The 25,544-nt window shown below is 49.8% G+C and overlaps 1 protein-coding gene and 1 long non-coding RNA gene across 7 annotated transcripts in view; both read left to right on the plus strand.

The window, feature by feature from the left end:
- TOP3A (DNA topoisomerase III alpha) overlaps positions 1-17,664 on the plus strand; it is a 40,030-nt gene extending 22,366 nt beyond the window's left edge. For all 6 annotated transcript variants that reach the window (XM_033196289.1, XM_033196252.1, XM_033196256.1 and 3 more), the window contains exons 14-19: positions 5,486-5,599; positions 5,699-5,864; positions 8,136-8,279; positions 10,610-10,732; positions 13,602-14,284; positions 16,902-17,664. In XM_033196289.1, coding sequence (XP_033052180.1) covers positions 5,486-5,599; positions 5,699-5,864; positions 8,136-8,279; positions 10,610-10,732; positions 13,602-14,284; positions 16,902-17,080 — 1,409 coding nt within the window. In that variant the 3' untranslated portion in view covers positions 17,081-17,664. The remainder of the gene's footprint in view (positions 1-5,485; positions 5,600-5,698; positions 5,865-8,135; positions 8,280-10,609; positions 10,733-13,601; positions 14,285-16,901) is intronic.
- Positions 17,665-18,402: 738 nt separating this feature from the next.
- LOC117074662 lies at positions 18,403-20,788 on the plus strand. Its single transcript, XR_004433655.1, has 2 exons — positions 18,403-20,274; positions 20,540-20,788. It is a non-coding gene; the product is annotated as an uncharacterized LOC117074662 (long non-coding RNA).
- The last annotated feature ends 4,756 nt before the right edge of the window (positions 20,789-25,544 follow it).

Raw genomic sequence — 25,544 nt, forward strand, 5'->3', positions numbered from 1 at the left:
TGTTAGCTATGGGTGACTGGATTCTTAGCCTTTTGTTAAAGCATTTCCCATAATTGCTTAGGAATCAGAAACTAGGTTTTAATAAAACACTGGGCCAGAATTGTGTTTTTCCCAATAAATCCCATGGCGCAAGCTTTGCAGATAGGTCCTTGTAACTAATCTGCTGTCCCCTCCATTTGTTTTTGTCAAGGCTCTCAAGGGCTTTCTCTGGCAAGCCTAGTCCAGGAATATCAGCAGCACAGTGGAGGGGAAGCAGAGCTCCCTGGGCATGTGTTACATAAGCAGCTGCCTCACCCATAAAGGGAGTTTCTTAGGCCTATGACTTAGGAAGCAGTGCTCCAATGTGGAGTCCTTGACCATCACTAGGACATCCAGAAACCCTGCAGGTTTAGGTAAAATTAGTAGAGGTTCACCCATCATGATTTATTTGATAAAAATGTATGAGGGCTGGATGCTGTGGCTCACACCTGTAATCCCAGCATTTTGGGAGGCCAAGATGGGTGAATCACTTGAGCCCAGGAGTTCAAGACCAGCTTGGACAACATGGTAAAACCCCATCTTGCTGGGCATAGTGGCTTACACCTGTAATCCCAACACTTTGGGAGGCTGAAGTGGTTGGATCACCTGAGGAAGGGAGTTTAAGACCACCAGCCTGACTGACATAGTGAAACTCTGTCTCTACTAAAAATACAAAAATTAGCCAGGCATGGTGGTGGACACCTGTAATCCCAGCTACTTGGGAGGCTGAGACAGGAGAATCGCATGAACTCGGGAGGTGGAGGATGCAGTGAGCCAAGATCACACCACTGCACTCCAGCCTGGGTGACAGAGTGAGACTCCATCTCAAAAAAATAAACCATCTCGGCTGGGCGCGATGGCTCAAGCCTGTAATCCCAGCACTTTGGGAGGCCGAGACAGGTGGATCATGAGGTCAGGAGATCGAGACCATCCTGGCTAACATGGTGAAACTCCGTCTCTACTAAAAAATACAAAAAACTAGCCGGGCGAGATGGCGGGCGCCTGTAGTCCCAGCTACTTGGGAGGCTAAGGCAGGAGAATGGCGTGAACCCGGGAGGCAGAGATTGCAGTGAGCTGAGATCTGGCCACTGCACTCCAGCCTGGACGACAGAGTGAGACTCCGTATCAAAAATAAAAAAAAACCCATCTCTACAAAAAATTAGGTGCATGCCTATAGGTAGGGAGGCTGAGGTGGGAGGATTACTTGAGCCAGGGAGGCAGAGAGTGAGGTACACTGAGATTGAGCCACTGCACTCCAGTGTGGGCAACAGAGCGAGACCCTGTCTCAAGAAAAAAAAAAAAAAGCATGAGGCCCACAATAGAGCTTGGACTAAAGCACCAGAGACACAAAGAGGAATAAGACCTCATTTTTTAAGTTCTCAGTTGAACAGAAGAACCAAACCAACACATTGAATACAATGTAATGAGTTCTGCAGGGAGTAGGCAGGGAAGCAAATGTCATGGATAGGCTGGCGTTAGAGCTGGACCAAAACTTCATGGTAAGACTGCTGGATCAATGAAGGGCAGCCCAGTGCAGGGCAGGCCTGAGGAAGGCACAGGAGCAGGAAAGCAAAAGCCTGTTGTGGCTGGATTGGGGGTGGTGGCCATAGAAGGTGTCTGGAAAGATGATCCAAGCCTGACTACAGGGCCTTGGCTTGCCCAGTTGAAGGGCTTAGATGGTGGTACGTGGTCAGCAGGGAGTCTTCTAGGATTTCTAAGTAAAGGAACCACATAGAGGTATGCTTAACAAAAAAAACCAAAATAATATTTTTAAAAGATTATTAACAGACTGGGCATTGTGTCTCACACCTATAATCCCAGCACTTTGGGAGGCCAAGGCAAGGGGTCAGGAGTTCAAGACTTGAGGTCAGGAGTTCAAGAGCAGCCTGGACAACCTGGTGAAACCCCATCTCTACTGAAAATACAAAAAATTGATGGGTGTGATAACTGACACCTATAATCCTAGCTACCCAGGAGGCTGAGACAGGAGAATTGCTTGAACCTGGGAGGCGGAGGTTGCGGTGAGCCGAGTTTGTGCCACTGCACTTCAGCCTTGGTGACAGAGAGAGACTCTGTCACAAAAAAAAAAAGATTATTAACAGTCTTATTTATATACTGTACAGTGCATCTCTTTCAAATGTATAATTTACATTTTTTAGCATATTTACAAAGTTGTGCAGCTATCACCATAGTCAGTTTTTTGGGTTTTTTTGTTTGTTTGTTGGTGATGGAGTTTTGCTCTTATTGCTCCAGCCGGAGTGCAGTGGTGCAGTCTCGGCTCACTGCAACCTCTGCCACCCGGGTTCAAGCGATTCTCCTGCCTCAGCCTCCCCAGTAGCTAGGATTACAGGCATGCACCACCACACCTAGCTGATTTTTGTTATTTTTAGTAGAGACAGGGTTTCACCATGTTGCCCAGGTTGGCTGGTCTCGAACTCCTGACCTCATGATCCACCCGCCTAGGCCTCCCAGAGTGCTAGGATTACAGGTATAAGCTACCATGCCCAGCCCCTAAAAAATTTGTTTTAGAGAGACAGGTTCTTACTCTGTCACCCAGGCTAAGTCACAGCCATGAACTCTGGGTTTCAAGGGATCCTTCCACCTCAGCTTCCCAAGTAGCTGGGACTACAGGCATATGTTGCCATGCCCAGCTAATTTTTTTGTTGGGTTTTTTGTTTGTTGTTTGAGACAGAGTCTTGCACTATCACCCAGGCTAGAGTGTAGTGGCACGATTTCAGCTCACTGCAACCTCCGCCTCCCGGGTTCAAGAAATTCTCCTGCCTCAGCCTCCTGAGTAGCTGGGAATACAGGTGCACATCACCGGCTAATTTTTGTATTTTTGGTAGAGATGGGGTTTCACTGTTAGCCAAGCTGGTCTCGAACTCCTGACCTCAATTGATCCACCCGCCTCGGCCTCCCAAAGTGCTGGGATTACAGGCCTGAGCCATCATGCCCAACCAAACTTTTTTGTTTTATGTAGGGACAGGGTCTTGCTATGTTGCCTAGTCTGGTCTTAGAACTTGCAGCCTCAAGCTGTCCTCCTACCTCGACCTCCCAAAGTGTTGGGATTATAGGAGTGAGCCCCTGCACCTGGCCAGATTTGCCTACTTTAGTTATTTCCTATAAAGAGCCAGGCACAATGGCTCACACCTATAATCCAGCACTTTGGGAGACCAACGTGGGCAGATCACTGAAAGTCAGGAGTTCAAGACCAGCTTCGCCAACATGGTGAAACACTGTCTCTACTAAAAATGAAAAAATTAGCTGGGCTTGATGGCAGGTGCCAGCTACTCGGGAGGCTGAGGCAAAATAATCGCTTGAACCCAGAAGGCGGAGGTTGCAGTTGATGGACACTTGAGTTGTTTCTATTCTTTGGCTATTATAAATAATCCTGCTCTGAACAGTTTTGTACAAGGTTTTGTGTGGACATGTGTTTTCATTTCTCTTGGGTAGACTTAGGAGTGGGATTGCTGGTTTACATGGTAACTCTACATTTAACATTTTTAGGAACCACTAAACTTTTCTGAAGTGGCTGTACCATTTTTCGTTTCCACCAGCAAGGCACTAGGATTCCAGTTTATCCACATCCTTACTTAGTATTATCTCTGTTTTTGATTTTGCCAGTAGGTGTGAACTGCTATTTCATTGTTTTGTTTTGTTTTTTTGTGTTTTTGGTTTTTTTAGAGGCGGAGTCTCACTCTCGCCCAGGCTGGAGTACTGTGGCACAATCTCGGCTTACTGCAAGCTCCATCTCCTGGGTTCACACCATTCTCCTGCCTCAGCCTCCGGAGTAGCTGGGACTACAGGCGCCTGCCACCATGCCCGGCTAATTTTTGTGTGTGTGTGTGTGTGTTTTTAGTAGAGATGGGGTTTCACCATGTTAGCCAGGATGGTCTTGATCTCCTGACCTTGTGATCTGCCCACCTCGGCCTCCCAAAGTGCTGGGATTATAGGCGTGAGCTACCGCACCCGCACCTGGCCCTTTTTTTTTTTTTTTTTTTAAGATGGAGTCTCGGCCGGGCGCGGTGGCTCAAGCCTGTAATCCCAGCACTTTGGGAGGCCGAGACGGGCGGATCACGAGGTCAGGAGATCGAGACCATCCTGGCTAACCCAGTGAAACCCCATATCTATTAAAAAATACAAAAACTAGCCGGGCGAGGTGGCGGGCACCTGTAATCCCAGCTACTTGGGAGGCTAAGGCAGGAGAATGGCGTAAATCCGGAGGCGGAGCTTGCAGTGAGCTGAGATCCGGCCACTGCACTCCAGCCTGAGCGACAGAGTGAGACTCCGTCTCAAAAAAAAAAAAAAAAAAAAAAGACGGAGTCTCACTCTGTCACCCAGGCTGGAGTACAATGGCGTGATCCTGGCTCGTTGCAGCCTCTGCCTCCTGGGTTCAAGTGATTCTCCTGCCTCAGCCTCCTGAGCAGCTGGGACTACAGGCGCATGCCGCCACACCCGGCTAATTTTTGTATTTTTGATAGAGATGGGGTTTCACCATGTTGGCCAGGCTGGTCTCGAACTCCTGACGTCAGGTGATCTGCCCACCTTGGCCTCCCAAAGTGCTGCGATTACAGGCATGAGCCACTGCTCCCAGCCTTCACTGCAGTTTTAATTTGCATTTTCTTCATGGCAGAGCTACATTTTGAAAGATCCCTTTGGCCACAGCTTAAAGAATGGTTAGGGTAGAGGAAGAGACTAGAAATAGGCACACTAGCTGCAACTATGGCTTGGACACATGGAGAGGAGAATTTTTTTTTTATTTTGAGATAGGGTCTCGCTCTGTTGCCCAGACTGGAGTGCAGTGGCTCAATCTCAGTGTACTTCACTCTCTGCCTCCCTGGCTCAAGTAATCCTCCCACCTCAGCCTCCCTACCTATAGGCATGCACCTAATTTTTTGTAGAGATGTTTTTTTTTTTATTTTTGATACGGAGTCTCACTCTGTCGTCCAGGCTGGAGTGCAGTGGCCAGATCTCAGCTCACTGCAAGCTCCACCTCCCGGGTTCCCGCCATTCTTTTGCCTCAGCCTCCCGAGTAGCTGGGACTACAGGCGCCCACTACCTTGCCCGGCTAGTTTTTTTTTTTTGTATTTTTTTGGTAGAGACGGGGTTTCACCGTGTTAGCCAGGATGGTTTTGATCTCCTGACCTCGTGATCCGCCTGTCTCGGCCTCCCAAAGTGCTGGGATTACAGGCTTGAGCCACCGCGCCCGGCCGAGAGGAGAATTTTTAAAAGGAGCTTTGAAGCTGGAATTGACAGCTTTTCTGAGTAATGGGATGTGAGGGAGCAAGAGAGTTGAGGTTGCCGTTGTGATTTCTTGAATGAGCTATATGGGAATGAAGTGAAGGCGTCTTACCTATATAGGCTGTCCAGGCAAAGGAGGGGTTCCGGAGTGAGCAAGGTGCCCATGCGCCACCCGGGTGGAGCTGTTATCTGTATTACCTGAGAGTAACCAGCAAATGGCTTCCAGGTACGGATGCCACTCACGCAGAGCACATTGAGACCATCAAAGCCCGGATGTACGTGGGACTCACCCCAGACAAGCGGTTCCTCCCTGGGCACCTGGGCATGGGACTCGTGGAAGGTAAGGGAGGACAGAGTTTGCAGTGGGTAGTGGGTTGTGTCGCCCAAGTCCCTGAGGGTCTCAGGTGGGCCCTCACTGAGCTCGACTCTTTCCCTGCAGGTTATGATTCCATGGGCTATGAAATGTCTAAGCCTGACCTACGGGCTGAGCTGGAAGCTGATCTGAAGCTGATCTGTGATGGCAAGAAGGACAAATTTGTGGTTCTAAGGCAGCAAGTGCAGAAATACAAGCAGGTTTTCATCGAAGCAGTGGCTAAAGCAAAGAAGTGAGTCCTTAAAAGAAATAGAGATGGGGTCTTACTATGTTGCCCAGGCTGGTCTTGAACTCCTGGCCTCAAGAGATCTTCCCACCTCAGCCTCCCAAAGTGCAGGGATTACAGGCATGAGCCACTGCATCTGGGCCAGTCAGAGTTCTTAACCCTGCCAGGTTCATCCTCACCACTGGCCTCCTGCCCTAGGGGTTCTCCACATACCCCTTTCTTTGGGCTTTCTTCTCCAGTTCCTTTACAACTCTCCGTAGAGCTTTATCATAGAAACAGTAATCGGAACAGTCTCCTCCAGTTATTCTGAACTATTGGCTTTAGAAATACCATTCTCTTGATTTTAATTATCTTTTTTTTTTTTTTTTTCTGCTTTCATTACATGACAAATTAATTATCTTGAGTTAGGCAACAAAGTCTTTTAAATCAGTAAACCCAAGTGCTGGAGTGTGATCCATTTATTTTCTGGAGCATTTAGAGGTGGATATTTAGCAAGCAGCATGTATGTATTTTGTTAGAAATGATGTGTTTTCTACTTATGATACTATGATTTATAATAAGATACATATATTTGGACATCATTTTCTGATACTCTTGGAATTTTTTAAGTGCTGTGTCTGTTGTATACGAATGAGATGACTAGTGGCTGAGGGCTCCTGGGGAGCCTCAGGATCGGTCTGGCTGTCAGATAACCAACCCTGTGATTAGAAGGTTGGTACTTTGAGTCCCACCCCTACCTCAGGAAGAGCAGAGGGGCTGGAGGTTGAGTTGATCACACGTGGCCAGTGATTTGTCAATCATACCTAAGTAATAAATCCTCCATAAAATCCCCAAACAAGGGCCGGGCACGGTGGCTCATGCCTGTAATCCCAGCACTTTGGGAGGCCGAGGCAGGCAGATCACAAGGTCAGGAGTTCAAGACCAGCCTGGCCAACATAGTGAAACCCCATCTCTGCTAAAAAAAAAATATATATATATACACACAAAAATTAGCCGGGCATGGTGGTGCGTACCTGTAGTCCCAGCTACTCTTGAGGCTGAGGCAGGAGAATTGCTTGAACCTGGAAGGTGGAGGTTTCAGTGAGCCGAGATTACACCAGTGCAGCCCAGCTTGGGCAACAGAGTGAGACTTCAAAAAAAAAACACCCAAACAGTTGGGTTTGGGGCACATCCAAATAGCTGAACAGGTAAAGATTCCAGGAGGGTGCGTGTTTGGGAGGGTGCGTGTTTGGGAGAGGGCATGGAAGCTACTCCTTCCCCACATCCCTTGCTCTGTGAGCCACTCTGTTGAGTTATTCAAACCAAGGAGGGGGTCTGGGGAACCCCAGGTTACAACCAGTCAGAAGCACAGGTCACAGCATAGGATTTGTGACTGACATCTGAGGGGATTGCGGGGAGCAGTCTTCTGGGACTGAGCCCTTAACTGTCAGATGGATCTCCAGGTGCATAGTGTCAGAATTGAATTGAATTAGAGGATGTCCAACTGGTGTCTGGCGGGAGAGTTGCTTGGTGTGTGGGGAAAACTCCCACACATCTGGTGTCTGATGGGTGTTGTGAGACTGTAATAGTAAGTAACAATTTGTTATTTCCTATTTTTCAGACTACCCCATGCTAGTTGTGAAAAGGCAGGCATGAGCTAGTTTAAACTTAATGCAGACAGACACTCCTGGAGTTTGTACATGGACCCTGTGCAGTTTTACTTTTTTGTTTGTTTCTGTTTTTTTTTTTTTTTTTTATTTGAGACGGAGTTTCGCTCTTGTTGCCCAGGCTAGGGTGCAATGGTGTGATCTTGGCTCACCGCAACCTCTGCCTCCTGGGTTCAAGCAATTCTGCCTCAGCCTCCTGAGTAGCTTGGATTACAGGCATGCACTACCACGCCTGGCTAATTTGGTATTTTTACTAGAGATGGGGTTTCACCATGTTGGTCAGGCTGGTCTTGAACTCCCAACCTCAGGTGATCCACCCGCCTCGACCTCCCAAAGTGCTGGGATTACAGGCGTGAGCCACCACATCCGGCCCAGTTTTACTTTTTAATGTGGGCTGGTGACAAGCAGAAGCATCTGCCTGTATCTGGACTCTCCTCCCAGGAGTTGGTTTGGCACCAGGGCCCATGGTGAGCTTAGTCTTCTCTGTTTGCCATCTGTTCTCTGCAGGAGGCCTGCGGCTCACTGACTAGCTGGTTCCCAAGGTCACGCCTGTTGTGTGCACATAAGAGTGTTGTAGGTGCCTTTGCAACAATTGCCGGCTGATGGGTGTCTGTCTTTGCCTTTTCTTCAGATTGGATGAGGCCTTGGCCCAGTACTTTGGGAATGCGACAGAGTTGGCCCAGCAAGAAGAGATCTACCCAGCCATGCCAGAGCCCATCAGGAAGTGCCCACAATGCGACAAGGACATGGTCCTCAAGACCAAGAAGAATGGCGGGTCAGTGCATCGCCTTCTGCCCCCACCTCTGCTCCCCAGCACCTGCAGTGTCAGCCACAGCTCGAAAGGCCCTGCTGTTTCACTCCATGGAATCTTTCAAGGCAGGCCTGTGGTTGCCAACCTGCAGGCAAGGTGTTGACCTAGAAGCATAGCAGGATGGGATCAGGCCTTTGAGGTGTAAAGCACTATGGGAATTCAGAGCAGGTAGACAACCGAGTGATAGTGGGGTTTTTTTGTCCCCTGTGGATAGGACATCATATACCCAATGTGTAACACACGGAAGAGCATGAGCTTCAGATCTAGGTGGGTCTGGGTTCAAATGCCACTTCTGCCGCATATAAGCGGTGTGGCCTGAAGCAAGTTACTTACCTGCTCTGAGCCCCAATTTCTTCTTTTGTAAAATAAGGTCAGTACTCACAAGACTGTGTTAAGGGTGAGAATTTGGTGAAAACGGTCAGGACTATATATATAGCACATTGCCTGATGTGTTGTAGATACTCAGCAGATACTACTCTTCTTCTCTCCTAGTTTTAGTTCTGAATGGGGCCTGAAAATCTACTTTAAATATAGTAGATACAAGTGGGCAATTTAGCCTCACATCAGGTTGTTCAAGCTAGTGGCTGGCCACTGGAGGAAGTTCACAGGGAAAGACGTGTTGGAGGGGTGGCGGCCATCATCAGGTGCCGTCCCTCACTGGCATGATGCAGGGTGGTGCTCTGTAAGCATGACCTCATCCCATTCTCATAACTACCCTGCAAGGCAGGGATTTTTATGCAGCTTAGAGGGCTGAGGTGCTTGCTTAGAGTCAAGCAGCTGTGGTGGGCAGCAAAGGCAGAGTTTGAAACCGGGTTTATACCGCCTTTCTCCATCCTGCCTGACCCACCTGGGGCTGCTGCGGTCCTTGCTGCTGAATAAGAAAGGAAGTTTCTTGACTCCTCACCTCCAGCCATCATTAACCAGGCTGGCCCAAGTGAAGAGAAGGCCACCCACGCTCTCAGAAACAAGAGGTCTACGGGCCAGACCTGGAAGAAGGTGTCAGGGCTCAGGTTACTCACAGACAGAAGCCAGTGCCACTCTAGGCTTAGCCCAATGACTGAATGGGCATATATTTCAGCACTTAATAAATGACATTGATGGGTTTTCCTTACCATCGGTAGGTTATTGGATTAGTACTCTTTGGAATATAAGGACAGAGAATAACTACTTTTGGCCGGGCGCGGTGGCTCAAGCCTGTAATCCCAGCACTTTGGGAGGCCGAGACGGGTGGATCACGAGGTCAGGAGATCGAGACCATCCTGGCTAACACGGTGAAACCCCGTCTCTACTAAAAAAATACAAAAAACTAGCCGGGCGAGGTGGCGGGCGCCTGTAGTCCCAGCTACTCGGGAGGCTGAGGCAGGAGAATGGCGTAAACCCAGGAGGCGGAGCTTGCAGTGAGCTGAGATCCGGCCACTGCACTCCAGCCTGGGTAACAGAGCGAGACTCTGTCTCAAAAAAAAAAAAAAAAAAGAGAGAGAATAACTACTTTTGTTTTAGCTCTGAATTCTCCACTTCTCTGAATTGGAGAATTATTATTCTTTTGTTCTTCTGTTATTCTTTTGTAATGCTTCTCTGAGTTACTCCAGAAGGTCAGGAGATTATCTTGTGGGATTTGCCACTCCAGTGTTTATCTGATAATTTCCATTTCTGAGATTATAAATTTCTTATTTAAATGATTGGAGTTCAGGGCTTTTTTTTCTTCATAGTGTACCCAGGCAGACTCATGAGGAATTTGTAAATCACATGCATATTGGCTAGTCAAACCCTAACGTTTTATGACTGCAAGGTGTTGAAAAACATTGGCCAGGAGAGACAGGGATGGGATGGATTGGGTAGTGGGTGGGGCTCTGTCACAAACAGATGGGTTTCCATTCCTGGCTCCCGTCTCCACACGCATTCGTGTCTCTGGGCAGGTTTCCAGCCCACATCAAGCCACCGTTTACTCACATGCAAACTGAGGGGCTCCCTGACACTGCCCAGACTTGACACGAGGCAGAAAGGCAAGAATGTGTGAGTGCACAGCACAGAGTCCCTGGCGTCACCTTGGTTGGTTGTCGGTTTTCTAAATAGAAAGCAGGGTTAGCAATAGCTGCTTTGTGCTTTTGGGATGTGAGAAGGCTCATTTTCCCCAATCAATTCAATATGAGTGCTTGTGTATCCAGTTAAGTGTCGTCCAGAAAAGAAAGGGAGTGTTGTCCTCGGTCCGCTGAGAAAAGGCTGCTTCAGCTGATGGCCAACAGCTGAGAGCGTCCCCTGCACTCCTACCATCTGACATGGCACCTTGTCCCCAGGTTCTACCTCAGCTGCATGGGTTTCCCGGAATGTCGCTCAGCTGTGTGGCTTCCTGACTCGGTGCTAGAGGCCAGCAGGGACAGCAGTGTGTGTCCAGTTTGTCAGCCACATCCTGTGTACAGGTGAGCTGGGCGCTTGAGTCAGGCGCCTCCTCTGGAGTGTATACACCACGGCGCCCATCTTCCCCTTGCTCCTGTCAGAACCCAGAGAGGAGTGTCGGGGATTCCACTCAGGCCCTGCAGGGGTGTAGCTGTGTTCTGCAGCAGCCAGGTTAGCAGGCCTGATCCGGTTCTGTTGTGTTCCACGCTGTCACTGCTTTGGCAGGTATGACCCTGTTTGGAGTAGGCCATGGGCAAAGAACCATGAAGGCCTCTTTCCTGCCCTCTCCATATAGATCATTGCTACACAAGGCTTAGGAAATTATTTGCATATTAAAGACAACATCCAGCTTGGGCTACATAGGAAGACCCCATCTCTAAAAAGAAAAAAAAATTTTTTTTTTTTTTTTTTTTTTTTAAGACAGAGTCTCGCTGGGTTGCCCAGGCCAGAGTGCAGTGGTGCAATCTTGGCTCACTGCAACTTCCGCCTTCTGGGTTCAAGCGAGTCTCCTGCCTCAGCGTCCTGAGTAGGTGGGATTACAGGCATGTACCACTATCCCTGGCTACTTTCTATATTTTTAGTAGAGACAGGGTTTCACTGTGTTGGCCAGGCTGGTCTCGAACTCCTGGCCTCAAGTGATCCACTCACCTCGGCCTCCCAAAATGCTGGGATTATAGGTATAAGCCACTGCGCCTGGCCAAAAAATTTTTTAAATTAGCCAGATGTGGTGACACATGCCTATAGGCCCAGCTGCTCAGGAGGCTGAGGCAGGAGGATCGCTTGATCTCAGAGGTCTAGGCTGTGGTGAGCCATGATTTCACCACTGCTCTCCAACCTGGATAACAGCCAGACCTGTCTCTAGAAATAAATGAATAGCCTGGGCGTGGTGGCTCAGGCCTGTAATCCCAGCACTTTGGGAGGCCAAGACGGGTGGATCACGAGGTCAGGAGATGGAGACCATCCTGGCTAATAGGGTGAAACGCCGTCTCTACTAAAAGTACAAAAAGCCGGGCGTGGTGGCAGACGCCTGTAGTCTCAGCTACTCAGGAGGCTGAGACAGGAGAATGGCATGGACCTGGGAGGCAGAGCTTACAGTGAGCCGAGATCGCGCCACTGCACTGCAGCCTGGGCGACAGAGCAAGACTCCGTCTCAAAAAATAAAATAAATGAATAAATAAATTACTTAAGTTCCTCTAGAAAGTGCACAGCCCTAGTACAAGACAGTGGTTCTCAAACCTCTTGATCACCAGACCCCTAACACTCTGAAAGATCATTGAGGAGCCCAGAGAGCTTTTGTTGTTGGTGGTTTATCAGTACGTACCATATGTGAAATTAAAGTGGAAACCTCTTTTAAAATATTCAATAATTGGGCCAGGCACGGTAGCTCATGCCTGTAATCCCAGCACTTTGGGAGGCTGAGGCGGGCGGATCACGAGGTCAAGAGATCAAGACCATCCTGGCCAACATGGTGAAATCCTGTCTCTACTAAAAGTACAAAAAATTAGCTGGGCGTGGTGGCATGCGCCTGTAGTCCCAGCTACTTGGGAAGCTGAGGCAGGAGAATTGCTTGAATCCAGGAGGTGAGGGTTGCAGTGAGCCAAGATCACGCCACTGCACTCCAGCTTGGGCAACAGAGTGAGACTGTCTCAAAAAATTTTTTTTAATTATAATAATTTATTTCTAGTAAATGCATTGCATAATCCCATAAATACCATGTTTTTTGGGGTAATAAAATACTTATTTTCTAAAGCAAAATAATAATGACATGAATGACATTGTTTTACATTTTGCAATTTGTATGTCTGGCTTAATAGAAGAGAGCTGGATTCCCATATCTGCTTCTGCAGTCAGTCTGCTGAGTCATTGCATGTGCTGGCACCTCTGGGAGACTCCATTGTATACACATGGAAGAATAAGAGCAAAATAGACATAACCTCTTAGATTTTTTTTTTTTTTTTTGAGACAGAGTCTTGCTGTGTTGCCAGGCTGGAGTGCAGTGGCGCAATCTCAGCTCACTGCAACCTCCAACTCCCAGGTTCCAGAGGTTCTCCTGCCTCAGCCTCCTGAGTAGCTGGGACCAAAGGCACGTGCCACCACGCCCAGCTAATTTTTGTATTTTTAGTAGAGATGGGGTTTCACCATGTTGGTCAGGATGGTCTCAATCTCTTGACATTGTGATCCACCCGCCTCGGCCTCCCAAAGTGCTGGGATTATAGGCGTGAGCCACCATGCCCAGCCTTAGAATTATTATAAAAATTTTTGTGTGTGTTACAGAGTCTTCACTGTGTCACCCAGGCTGGAGTGTCGTGGCACAATCTCAGCTCACTGCAACCTCCACCTCCCAGGTTCAAGTGATTATCCTGTCTCAGCCTCTCAAGTAGCTGGGACTACAGACACACGCCAGCATGCCCGGCTAATTTTTTTTATATTTTTAGTAGAGACAGGGTTTCACCATGTGGTCAGGCTGGTCTCGAACTCCTGACCTCAAATGATCCACCCGTCTCGGCCTCCCAAAGTGCTGGGATTACAGGCATGAGCCACCATGCCCGGCCTATAAAATAGTTTTGCATTCTCCTTGAAAGGGCTCAGGCACCCTGGAACCACACTTGGAGAACTGCTGATATAGAGGCATGGTACTTCTCAGAGGTGTTTTTATTTTAGTGAATTACTGGCATCTTAGATTTCATCTGCACTGCTTCCCACTGTCCACTCCTGTGATAACTGGCAAGGGCTTGTGGTGGACTGACGGAGGGCCTCACAGGGGACTTGCGTGGGCTTCCTGATGCATAAGGAATGGTGGAGAGAGGCCTAGGGCTAAAGCAGCCCTCAGTGGACTGAGGAGAAGCTGGCACCTGGTTGTTAATGTTTTTTCCCATCTTCTGGCCTCACTAGGTTGAAGTTAAAGTTTAAGCGCGGTAGCCTTCCCCCGACAATGCCTCTGGAGTTTGTTTGCTGCATCGGTGGATGCGACGAGACCCTGAGGGAGATCCTGGACCTGAGATTTTCACGGGGCCCCCCCAGGCCTATCCAGCCCTCTGGTCACCTGCAGGCTAGCCAGTCCCTGAACAGGATGGACAATAGCCAGCACCCCCAGCCTGCTGACAGCAGACAGACTGGGCCCTCAAAGGCTCTGGCCCGGACCCTCCCACCACCCATGGCTGCTGGTGAAAGCAATTCTGTGACCTGCAACTGTGGCCAGGAGGCTGTGCTGCTTACTGTCCGTAAGGAGGGCCCCAACCAGGGCCGGCAATTCTTTAAGTGTAACGGGGGTAGCTGCAACTTCTTCCTGTGGGCAGACAGCCCCAATCCGGGAGCAGGAGGGCCTCCCGCCTCGGCATATAGACCCCTAGGCGGCTCCCTGGGACGCCCCCCAGGCCCAGGGATCCACCTGGGTGGGTTTGGCAACCCTGGTGATGGCAGTGGTACTGGCACATCCTGCCTGTGCAGCCAGCCCACTGTCACACGGACTGTGCAGAAGGATGGGCCCAACAAGGGGCGCCAGTTCCACACGTGTGCCAAGCCAAGAGAGCAGCAGTGTGGTTTCTTCCAGTGGGTCGATGAGAACACCGCTCCAGGTGAGGCAGGGAGGGGATGGGAATCCCTGCCTTGGGTTTTCAGATATCTACCTCAGAGACTGGGGACAGCAGAAAGAAGGCAAGATAGGGTCATGGTGGGATTGGGAGGGGCACCTGGACTGCCTTGCACCTCTGTTTCCTCACCTGATCATTTTCAGCAAGGTGATGATTGTACAGCCCTCATTCCAGATTAAAGGGTAGCTACCAGTAATGGTGTCATTTGCCCTATGCCTGGCACTATGCTAAGTATACTTCTTATGCATCTTCCATCCTCATCGGGTAAGCATTATGATCACAATTCTACTTATAAGTGAGAAAGGTGAGACCCAGACACATGAAGTGGGCGTTGCTCAGGGTCTCATAGCAACAGACACCAGAATGAGGACATAGGCCTTCCCAATGGCCTTGTGCCCTTGCAGCTGTCGTGACCCTTGGCAGACCATGAGCATCAGCCTCATTTCTATTTTTTTTTTTTTTTTTGAGACTGAGTTTTGCTCTTGTTGCCCAGGCTGGAGTGCAATGGTGCGATCTTGGCTCACTGCAGCTTCCACCTCCCAGGTTCAAGTGATTCTCCTGCCTCAGTCTCCCATGTAGCTGGTATTACAGGCATGCACCACCACGCACAGCTAATTTTGTATTTTTAGTAGAGACATGGGTTTCACCATGTTGGTCAGGCTGGTCTCAACCTCCTGACCTCAGGTTATCCGCCTGCCTTGGCCTCCCAAAGTGCTGGGATTACAGGCGTGAGTCACCATGCCCGGCCCAGCCTCATTTGTTCAGATGAAGACACCAACCCCGATGATATTTAGGAACCTGCCCGGGGTGACACAGCTTGGGTCAATGTCCGGGAACTGGGTGTCATGAGAAGTGGCACCTAGACATTGCATCAAGTTGAGTGGTGTAGGTGGAGGCATTTTGAATGGTTCCTCCTGCTCCAGTGCACAGCAGAGCTTAATTAAGTAGCTGAGAATGACCCAAAGGCCTAGTGGGAGCTTTGGAGTTGTGCGAATCTGGTTCCAAAGCTCAGCAGTATAACCTTGAACAAATGACTTAGCCTCTCTGCCTCAAGTTTGCTCAACAAGATGGTCCCTGCCTACATTCATAGGGTTCCTGTTTTAGAAAGGAGTTTAGTCTCAGACTAACTATGATTCTTATGCATGTATCACCAGCCCATCATGCACAGAAAGAACCCAGAGGCTTGGTAAAAACTGTGGGACTTGGAACTGGCTACCAGTGCCAGTGGGGCCCAGAGATGGCCATTGCGATGAGAGGCCCACATTTGAAGTGAGATGCAGTCTGGCCTCTTGTCTCCCCACTTGGAAGGACATGGTATCTGACCCCCAGACTGGCTGGCTGACTGACTGTCCTGGGTAAATGGACAGCTGGTCTGGAAAGGCCCATTGAGGGACAGGAAGGGATCCAGAGCTGGACTTTCCTGCATGAAGGTGGGTCACAGGTTGCTGGTCACAGGCTGCTTGGGTTTCTGCCTCTGTAAAAAGCTCAGCACGAAGTGATGCCAGTGTCCACTCACCAAGTGAATGTGGGATGATGTCTCCAGGAGCTTAGGATTCTTGAGGGAGAGGTGTCAGGTAACATAAGGCAGCAGGCATATCGCACCTCAACCTTATAGAGTTGGACACCGTGTGAAGGGAGGCTGGCCGGTGGGGTGTACGTGGCTGTGTAAAAGTTGATTCAGCCGGCCGGGTGCGGTGGCTCACGCCAGTAATCTAAGCACTTTGGGAGGCCGAGGCAGGCAGATCATGAAGTCAGGAGATCGAGATCATCCTGGGTAACACGGTGAAATACGGTCTGTACTAAAAATACAAAAAATTAGCCAGGCGTGGTGGCGGGTCCCTGTAGTCCCAGCTACTCGGGAGGCTGAGGCAGGACAATGGCGTGAACCCAGGAGGCGGAGCTTACAGTGAGCCGAGATTGCGCCACTGCACTCTAGCCTGGGCGACAGAGCCAGACTCTGTCTCAAAAAAAAAAGTTGATTCGTCCATATCGTCTGCTGCTACTTTTTTTTTTTTTTTTTGAGACAGGGTCTCGCTCTGTTGCCCAGGCTGGAGTGCAGTGGTGTGATCACAGCTCACTGCAGCCTCCCAGGCTCAGGCATCCTCCCACCTCAGCCTCCCAGGTAGCTGTGACCACAGGCATGCACACCTGGCTAATTTTTATTTTTTTATTTTTGAGACGGAGTCTCGCTCTGTCCCCCAGGCTGGAGTACAGTGGCCGGATCTCAGCTCACTGCAAGCTCCGCCTCCTGGGTTCACGCCATTCTCCTGCCTCAGCCTCCTGAGTAGCTGGGTCTACAGGCACCCGCCACCTCGCCCGGCTAGTTTTTTTTTTTTTTTTTTTGTATTTTTTAGTAGAGATGGGGTTTCACCACGTTAGCCAGGATGGTCTCAATCTCCTGACCTCGTGATTCGCCCGTCTACATTTTTTTAGTCAGGGTTTTGCCATGTTGTCCAGGCTGATCTTTAACTCCTGGGCTCAAGCAATCCTCCTGCCTCGGCTCCCTAAAGTGCTGGCATTACAGGCATGAGCCACCGTGTTTAGGACTTGCTACTTCTACGTGTCAGTTCTAACCTCAGTCCTTCCCTGACTCTCCCCACAGGGACTTCTGGAGCCCCGTCCTGGACAGGAGACAGAGGAAGAATCCTGGGGTCGGAAGCCAGAAGCAAAAGGTCCCGGGCCAGTTCCTCAGACACGGGGTCCACAGCAAAGAAACCCCGGAAATGCAGCCTTTGCCACCAACCTGGACACACCCGTCCCTTTTGTCCTCAGAACAGATGAGCTCAGGGTAGGGTAGAGCGTGCCACTTTCTCAGACCTGTCTCCTTTGTGTTGGGAAATGAGTTAACCAGGACCAAGTGGCCATTTAGTGTCCTGGAAACTTGGAGGACAGTGTTGGCCTTTGGAGTCGGGCCTTTTTGTGTTAAGGGGCACAAGGTCCAGACCACTGTGGACCAGGCCAGCTCTGTTGGACAGTGGCCCTCTTCCCAAGCCTCAGAAGTGATCATAGCCACTGCTGAAAAGTCATGCAGCTGCTCCCTCGGACCCCCCGAGGGTGGTTGCTGTTAGCAGAGGATTGGTGCAGTCCTAGCTGAAGCCCACTATGTGCCAAAGGAAGAAGCTCCCAGGACTGCTTCCTTCACCTCCAGAAAGCCCCAAGTGAGCCGGCAGCACTCATGGGGCAGGCCATGTCCAGGCTGCCCAGGGCTTCTCTCATAGATGTCCTGAGAACGACGGTGTAATACAAGGAAGTGGCTGTGGTAACACTGATCCCGCAGAAGAAGCTTCGTTCCCTCTTTAGTTAAGCCAGGACACCCAGAATTCATTGCCTTAATAAAGAACCCAGGCTGGGTGCAGTGGCTCACGCCTGTAATCTCAGCATTTTGGGAGACTGAGGTGGGTGGATTGCCTGAGCTCAGGAGTTGGAGACCAGCCTGGGCAACAGACAGGTGAAGCCCTGTCTCTCCTAAAATACAAAAAATTAGCCAGGCATGGCGGTATGCGCCTGTAGACCCGGCGACTCAGGAGGCTGAGGCAGGAGAATTGCTTGAACCCAGGAGGCAGAGGTTACAGTTAGCCGATACTGCATCACTGGACTCCAGCCTGGATGACAGAGCGAGACTCAGTCTCAGAAAAATTTTTTAAATTAAAAAAAATAAAAGAATCCAACCCCAACGGGGCGTGGAGGCTCACACCTAATCCAGCACTTAGGGAAGTCAAGGCTGGAGGATTGCTTGAGGTCAGGAGTTGAAGACCAGACTGGGCAACATAGTTAGACCTTGTCTCTATTATTAAAGATAAAGCTGGCCGGGCGCGGTGGCTCAAGCCTGTAATCCCAGCACTTTGGGAGGCCGAGACGGGCGGATCACGAGGTCAGGAGATCGAGACCATCCTGGCTAACACGGTAAACCCCGTCTCTACTAAAAAAATACAAAAAACTAGCCGGGCGAGGTGGCGGGCGCCTGTAGTCCCAGCTACTCAGGAGGCTGAGGCAGGAGAATGGCGTAAACCCGGGAGGTGGGGCTTGCAGTGAGCTGAGATCCGGCCACTGCACTCCAGCCTGGGCGATAGAGCGAGACTCCGTCTCAAAAAAAAAAAAAAGATAAAGCCAAGCACAGTTGTACACGCCTTTAGTTAGTCCCAGCTGCTCAGGAGGCTGAAGTGGAAGGATCCTTTGAACCCAAGAGTTTGAGGCTGCAGCAAGCCATGATCACACCACTGCACTCCAGCCTGGGTGACAGAGCAAGACCCTGTCTCTCAAACATTTTGTTTTAAATAAATAATCCAACCTTTTTTTACTCTGATCTGTGAGAGTGCAGAGGGTCTGGGGAACATTTGCAGAAGCAACAGGTATCAGCTAGTGCTGGAAGGAGCTCACCCTGGGAGGTGTCACCAGCCTCTGTCCCTCATGTCTGTCCCTCGTGTCCCATGTGGACAGTCCTTCCTCCCTTTCCACATGGTAAGCACTGAGCCCAATTTCTTCCCACCCTACAGGTGGTCCCTCAGAGCAGAGAAGATGTCCAATGAAAGGTTCAGATTCAGATCACTAACTTTCCATCTTCCACTTTTTCCAGTGGTGGCCATGTTCCCCGTGTACCTTCACAAAAACCTTGTGAATAATACAAGCCATATGGACTCTGATTTACAGTTTAGAAGATGAGCAGAGGTGGGTGTGAGTTGCCCAGTCATGTTGCTAGTTGTTGAAGAAACTAGAATTGTTCTCAGGTCTTGGGCTCCTGGCCCCATAGACCAGTGGCTCTGTGTCCTGGTGGAGTATTGGAGAGGATTTTTATAAATGCAGATTCCTGAGATTGTTCCTGGAGCATCTCTGAGTGGGTGTGGGTTGTGGCCCTACATGTGTGGTTTTGTCTCTCCCAGCCCCGGGGAACCACCAACCACTTTTTGTCTCTATGGATTTACCTACTCTGTATATTTTGTTTAAATGGAATCATACCAGGCTGGGCACAGTGGCTCATGCCTGTAATCCTAGCACTTTGGGAGGCCAAGGCAGGCAGATCACCTGAGATCAGGAGTTCAAGACCAGCCTGACCAATATGATGAAACCCCATCTCTACTAAACATACAAAAATTAGCCAGGGCGTAGTGGCTCACGCCTATAATCCCAGCTACTCAGGAGGCAGAGGTTGCAGTGAGCTGAGATTGGGCCATTGCACTTCAGCCTGGGCAACAAGAGTGAAACTCTGTCTCAAAAAAACAGAAAATGGAATCCTACCATACATGACCTCCTGTGTCTGGTTTCTTTGACTTGGCTGATGTTTGTCAGGCTCATGCACATTGTAGCATGTGTCGGTCCTCAATGATTATAACTGATAGTCCACTGTATGAATATACCACGAGTTTATCCATTTGTCAGTTTATGGACATTTGAGTTGTTTCCACCTTTTGGCTATTGTGAATGGCACTGTTGTGAACATTGGTGTATGAGTGTCTGATGACCTGTTTTCAGTTATTTTGGGCATATGCCTAGGAATGGGGTTGTAGTTTCATACCATAACTCCACGTTTTAACTTTTTGAGGAACCTGCAAACTTTTCCACAGTGGATGTACCATTTTACACCTACCAGCAGCAAACCAAGGTTACTGCTTCTCCATATCCTTGTGAACACTTGTTCCTTTCCTTTTCTTGTATTATAGCCATCCTAGTGTATTGTCATCCTAGTGGGTATGAAGTGGTATCCCATTGTGGTTTTGATTTGCATTTTCCTAGTCACTAGTGACGCTGATCATCTTTCCATAGGCTTACTGGCCATTGGTATACATTCTTCGGAGAATGTCTATTTAAGTATTTAAGTTCTTCACCCTTTTTTTTTTTTTTTTTTTTTTTTTTTTTGAGATGGAGTTTCGCTCTTGTGCCCAGGCTGGTGTGCAGTGGTATGATCTTGGCTCACTGCAACCTCCGCCTCCTGGATTCAAGCAGTTCTCCTGCCTCAGCCTCCCAAGTAGCTGGAATTACAGGTATCCGCCTCCATACCAAGCTAATTTGTATTTTTAGTAGAGATGGGGTTTCACCATGTTGGCCAGTCTGGTCTCAAACTCGTGACCTCAGGTGATCCACCAGCCTCAGCCTCCCAAAGTGCTGGGATTACAGGCGTGAGCCACCACGCCCGATCTCGTCACCCATTTTTAAATTGGGTTGTCTGTCTTTGTTGTTGAGCTGTAGGAGTTCTTCATAGTTTCTGGATACATAGTTTCTGCCTTTGTGGTTTTTACATCTCTACAGGCAACTCCGGTGTGTCTCAAAACCAAACTGCAGGATTGGACTGCACTATGGACTGGGCTAGGCATCTGAGATCAGACAGACCCAGGCTCAGCTCCTGCTTCCCAGCCTGCTCTGCCACCCTGGGTGTGCACCCTGATCCCTGGAGCCCCAGTTGCCTCATCCATAATGGGGTGTTCTTGTTCATATTGAGGCTCTCTAGTGAAGGCTTACAGTCAGGCATGACTGCAAATTAAAGCTTCACAAATCAAACCTGTTGGAATTTCCAAGTCTCTCAGCCCACTCAGGTTAGCAGCATGCAGCGCATCGTACCCCATCGACATTGACTGGAAGGGCTTTTAGTCCCTGTGTTGAGCCACATCTGCAGCTTGTTCAATGCACAACCAAAGAGAAGAAAATGACCCCCCACCCCACCCTTGCTGGATCTAGCTGAGACTAGGCACTGGCCAGGATGTCACATACAGTGGTTTCAACCTCCAGCTGCCAGCAAGACAGCATCTACTGTCCGTTTTCTGTAGGAACCATGGCTCCGCTGGGTTAAGTGCTTTCCTCTACCAAGCAGCTAGCCTGGCCTTGAAACCTAGTCTCTGATGCCATGTACCCCCCCAACCCCATCAGAGTTTTGTAAAAAGGCCCTCCCTGCTCTCCACACCAAAGCTGAGAGCCCATGGCATAACTGGAGGCTTCCCTGCCGTCTCTTCTTCCCTGCCAAGCAAAGAAGCCTTGGCTGCCGGGCACGGTGGTTCACGCCTGTAATTCCAGCACTTTGGGAGGCCAAGGCGGGCAGATTACGAGGTCAGGAGATTGAGACCATCCTGGCTAACACGGTGAAACCCTGTCTCTACTAAAAGTACAAAGAATTAGCCGCTGGGCATGGTGGGGGCACCTGTAGTCCCAGCTACTCAGGAGGCTGAAGCACAAGAATGGCGTGAACCCGGGAGGCGGAGCTTGCAGTGAGCCGAGATCGCGCCACTGCACTCCAGCCTGGGCAACGGCAGGACTCCATCTCAAAAAAAAAAAAAAAAAAAGCCTGGTTGATGTCCTGCACATGCTTACATGCTTCCTCAGGTGACTGCTTGCGCTTAACAGCAGAGGAAACGAGAGACCACCCTACACAACTGGTAGTGGTTGAGGAGTCTGCCTGATCCCACACTGGATACTTAGAGCATCCAGAATCAAAAATAAGCCCTGTTACCAACACCCACCCCGTCACCCCCCCAGAGCGAGACTCAATGTGCCCAACAGTGCTGGGGCCTGCCCCTGGAGACACTGGCTTTTGAGACACGGCAGAGACCCCACTGCCCTTCGGGATGAATTCACTACCAGCCTCTTCTAGAATCCAGCTGAGGACCTGGGATGTTCACATTCAGCTGGATGGTGACCCCAGCTCAATGTGCTCACCTGGGTGTTGCCACTCACCTGTTGACCCTCCCTACCAGGGACAGATCTGTGCACCCCATGCCCACCTTAGACCACCAGCTCACACACAGGTGGTGCTGGTGCAGTGGTTAATGTTAGGTGTCAACTTCATTGGATTCAGGAATGCTCAGATGGCTGATTTTTTTTCTGGGTGTCTGTAAGGGTGTTGCCAGAGGAGACTGACACGACTCGGTGGACTGAGAAAGACCCACCCTGAATGTGGGTGGGTACCATCCAATCGGCTTCCAGCACAGCTAGAACAGGTGGAAGAAGGGGCATGAGCAGCTTGCTGAGTCTTCTGCAGCCCTCTCCCTCTTCCTGTGCCAGATGTTTGCTTTCTTTTCTCTCCTGTTGGACATCAGACTGCAGGTTCTTTGGCCTTTGGACTCTGGGACTTGCACCAGCAGCTTCCTGGAGCCTTCTGCCACAGACTGAAGGCTGCACTGTGGGCTTTCCTGGTTTTGAGGCTTTTGGACTTGGACTGAGTCACGCTACCGGCTTCTCTCCACAGCTTGTAGACGGCCTATTCTGGAGCTTCATTGTGTAATCCTGTGAGCCACTTCTCCCTAATTAACTCCCTTTCTATATATACATACAGCCTATTGGTTCTATCCCTCTGGAAAACACTAATATATAGTCAGGATCTGGCCTGCAATCTGAACCTGGAAAGTTCCTTCTGAAACCCATGCAAGCAAGTGAGCCCCAGTGGCCTCCCTGCCTGCCAGAGGCCCCAGCCCGCTGAATGAATTGGTCTCATTGTCTCAAGAATTCAGCAAGCAGTGCAGAGATGACCCAGTGCAGGTCACCAGAGTCACTGGTGTTTGTCTTTGGAACCCACCTGGGTTTTCTCCACTACAGCCTTAAGGAATTAAGATTTAAAATATACATAGATAGATAGATAGATAGATTACAAAAGAAAAATGTCATTAAAAATGCAAATATTGGCCGGGCACAGTGGCTGAAACCTGTAATCCCACTACTTAGGGTGGCTGAGCTGGGAGAATTGCTTGAAGCCAGGAGTTTGAGACTAGCCTGTAATCCCAGGGATAATCACGGCTCACTGCAGCCTCACCCTGCTGGACTCAAGCCATCCTCCCACCTCAGCCTCCTGAGTAGCTGGGCCCATAGGTACACCACACCTGGCTAATTATTTTTTGTAGCGATGTCTGACTATGTTGCCCGGGCTGGTCTCGAACCCCGGGCCTGAAGCAGTCCTCCCACTTCAACCTCCAAAATGCTGGGATTACAAGCATAAGCCACCATAGCTGGCTGTTTTTTTGTTTGCTTTTTTAAATATTAGCAGCAGATACGGAAATGAGCTCTGAACAGGTCAGCTCTACGGGAATAAATGGTCCCCGTTTGAGGACAGTCCCACAGCTAAGTATTCCTGAAGAGAAGTGTGAAGTGCATACAAGTGGATTTACAAAAAGGAAATGCTATTTGGTGAAATTTATCACAGTTAGGGGCAGAGGATCTATGGGTGACATTTTCAAAGGACTACATTTAGATTCTCCATTTTTGGAGTCCTTTTTTTCTACAATCTTCCCTAGCGATCCTTGCATTCTGAGCAGGGGTAGTCACTGCCTTACCACAGTCATCAAGGCTCCTGGCTCTGGGTCACTTGGTGAAAGTAAAACAAGGAATTTGAGTCACCACAGCCAAAGGTTCTGAGTGTTAAAGACACTGAGGCCTGGGCAAGCCCATATCCTGCTCCCAGGCAGGCAGGGCGGGGGCTGTCCTTGCCTTGTGGGGAAGGGAGAGTTCACAGCCCATCAGGACAGCCCAAGACCCAGCAGCCCAGGGCGTGAGGTCATGCAAAGTTCTTAGCAAAACAGTGATTTGTTTCCAGTTCTCTGGCTAGAAACGGAAGACCCAGACATTAACCTTGGCTAGGTGATGGAACCATGAAGATGAACCATGAACACTTTTAACTTACCCTGGATTTTTCTTTTTTTTTTTTTAAGCCATGGTTTGAGATGGCAAATTTAGAGCTACCCGAAGCAAGTAGCCTCTACAGATTGGCCTACATCAGGCTTGTGTTGGGGTCTGGCCATCTAAGGAAAGGGACTCTAGACTGAGCTTGCTTCCCGGACAGCTGCACTCTGACCAGGGGCTGGCCTGCCAGCTGGGAGCGCCTTGCTGTGCTGGGGCTTGGATGTGGCGGGAGGGTGAGGCACAACTAGGCCCACCAGTCCTCGTTCCCAGGCATTACCTTAGCACTGCCTATCCCAGTTAATCGTCACAAGCACCTGGGATTGGGCATTGCGTGACCCCCCCAGTTAAGAGATGAGAAGACTGAGGCATAGGCTCTGCCCCAGACTGCTCCCTTGCTGCCCCTCCACCACCAGGGAAACTACTCAAAGCTCTCCAGCATCAAGGCATCAAGTGATTGGAATGGACCTTGGTCAAGTGTCTCCTGCCTTGGACCCTTATAATATCCTCTACAAGGAGCCCTCGTGCCCGCCCCTTGCCCTGCACCCAACACCCAGAGGCCTACACCACTATTCCATTTGCTCGGCATGGTTCTGCTTCCCCTGGGTCCTGCAGTCACAGCTGGAAGGGGTAGGGGAGTCCCCTCAGGACATAAGTGGGGGAAGGACCAGCAGGGTGCAAGTGGCACGGCTAGGCTGGAAGCAGCCCTGCACACAGACCAGAGCCCTCCCCAGCCCACATCTGTTATCTGGTGATAGGAAGTGAACCCAGGCTTTGGCTCTTGGGGGTGGGGGGGATAAGATGCCCTGGCCTCTCACCTGCACAAGACAGGGCAAGTTTCCTCCCGACTTGTGCAGCCACAAATAGGTGCAAGGGGAGGGAGAGAACACAGGTTCCTGGCCGGGTGTGGTCGCCCATGCCTGTAATCCTAGCACTTTGGGAGGCCAAGGCAGGCAGATCATGAAGTCAAGAGATTGAGACCATCCTGGCCAACATGGTGAAAATCCATCTCTACTAAAAATACAAAAATTAGCCGAGCGTGGTAGCTCGGCTAATAAATATATAAATAAATAAGTAAATAAAAAATAAAAAAGCATCTTGGCCAGGTGCCGTGGTTCACGCCTGTAATCCCAGCACTTTGGGAGGCCGAGGTAAGTGGATCACCTGAGGTTGGGAATTCAAGACCAGCCTGACTAACGTGGACAAACTCCGTTTCTACTAAAAATTCAAAAAAAATTAGCTGGGCGTGGTGGCGCATGCATGTAATCCCAGCTACTTGGGAGGCTGAGGCAGAAGAATTGCTTGAACCCGGGAGGCAGAGGTTGCGGTGAGCTGAGATCACGCCATCGCACTCTAGCCTAGGCAACAAGAACGAAACTCCGTCTCAAAAAAATAAAAAATAAAAAATAAAAGCATCTCAGTCTGTTTGGGCTGTGAAAACAAAATGTCACACACTAGGTGGCTTATAAACATCAGAAATTTATGTCTGACCATTTTGGAGGCTAGAAGTCCGAGAATGAGTCACAAACAGATCCCATGTTTGGTGAGGGCCCACATACTGGTTCATAGGTGTCCCCATCTAGCTGTCCTCGTGGAGGACGCAGGGAAATGCTCTCCTAGGGTCTCTTTAAAGGCAACTAAGCCCACCCATGGGGTG

This window comes from Trachypithecus francoisi, unplaced genomic scaffold, assembly GCF_009764315.1.
Source record: "Trachypithecus francoisi isolate TF-2019V2 unplaced genomic scaffold, Tfra_2.0 Contig01665, whole genome shotgun sequence".
Taxonomy (NCBI): Eukaryota; Metazoa; Chordata; class Mammalia; order Primates; family Cercopithecidae; genus Trachypithecus; species Trachypithecus francoisi.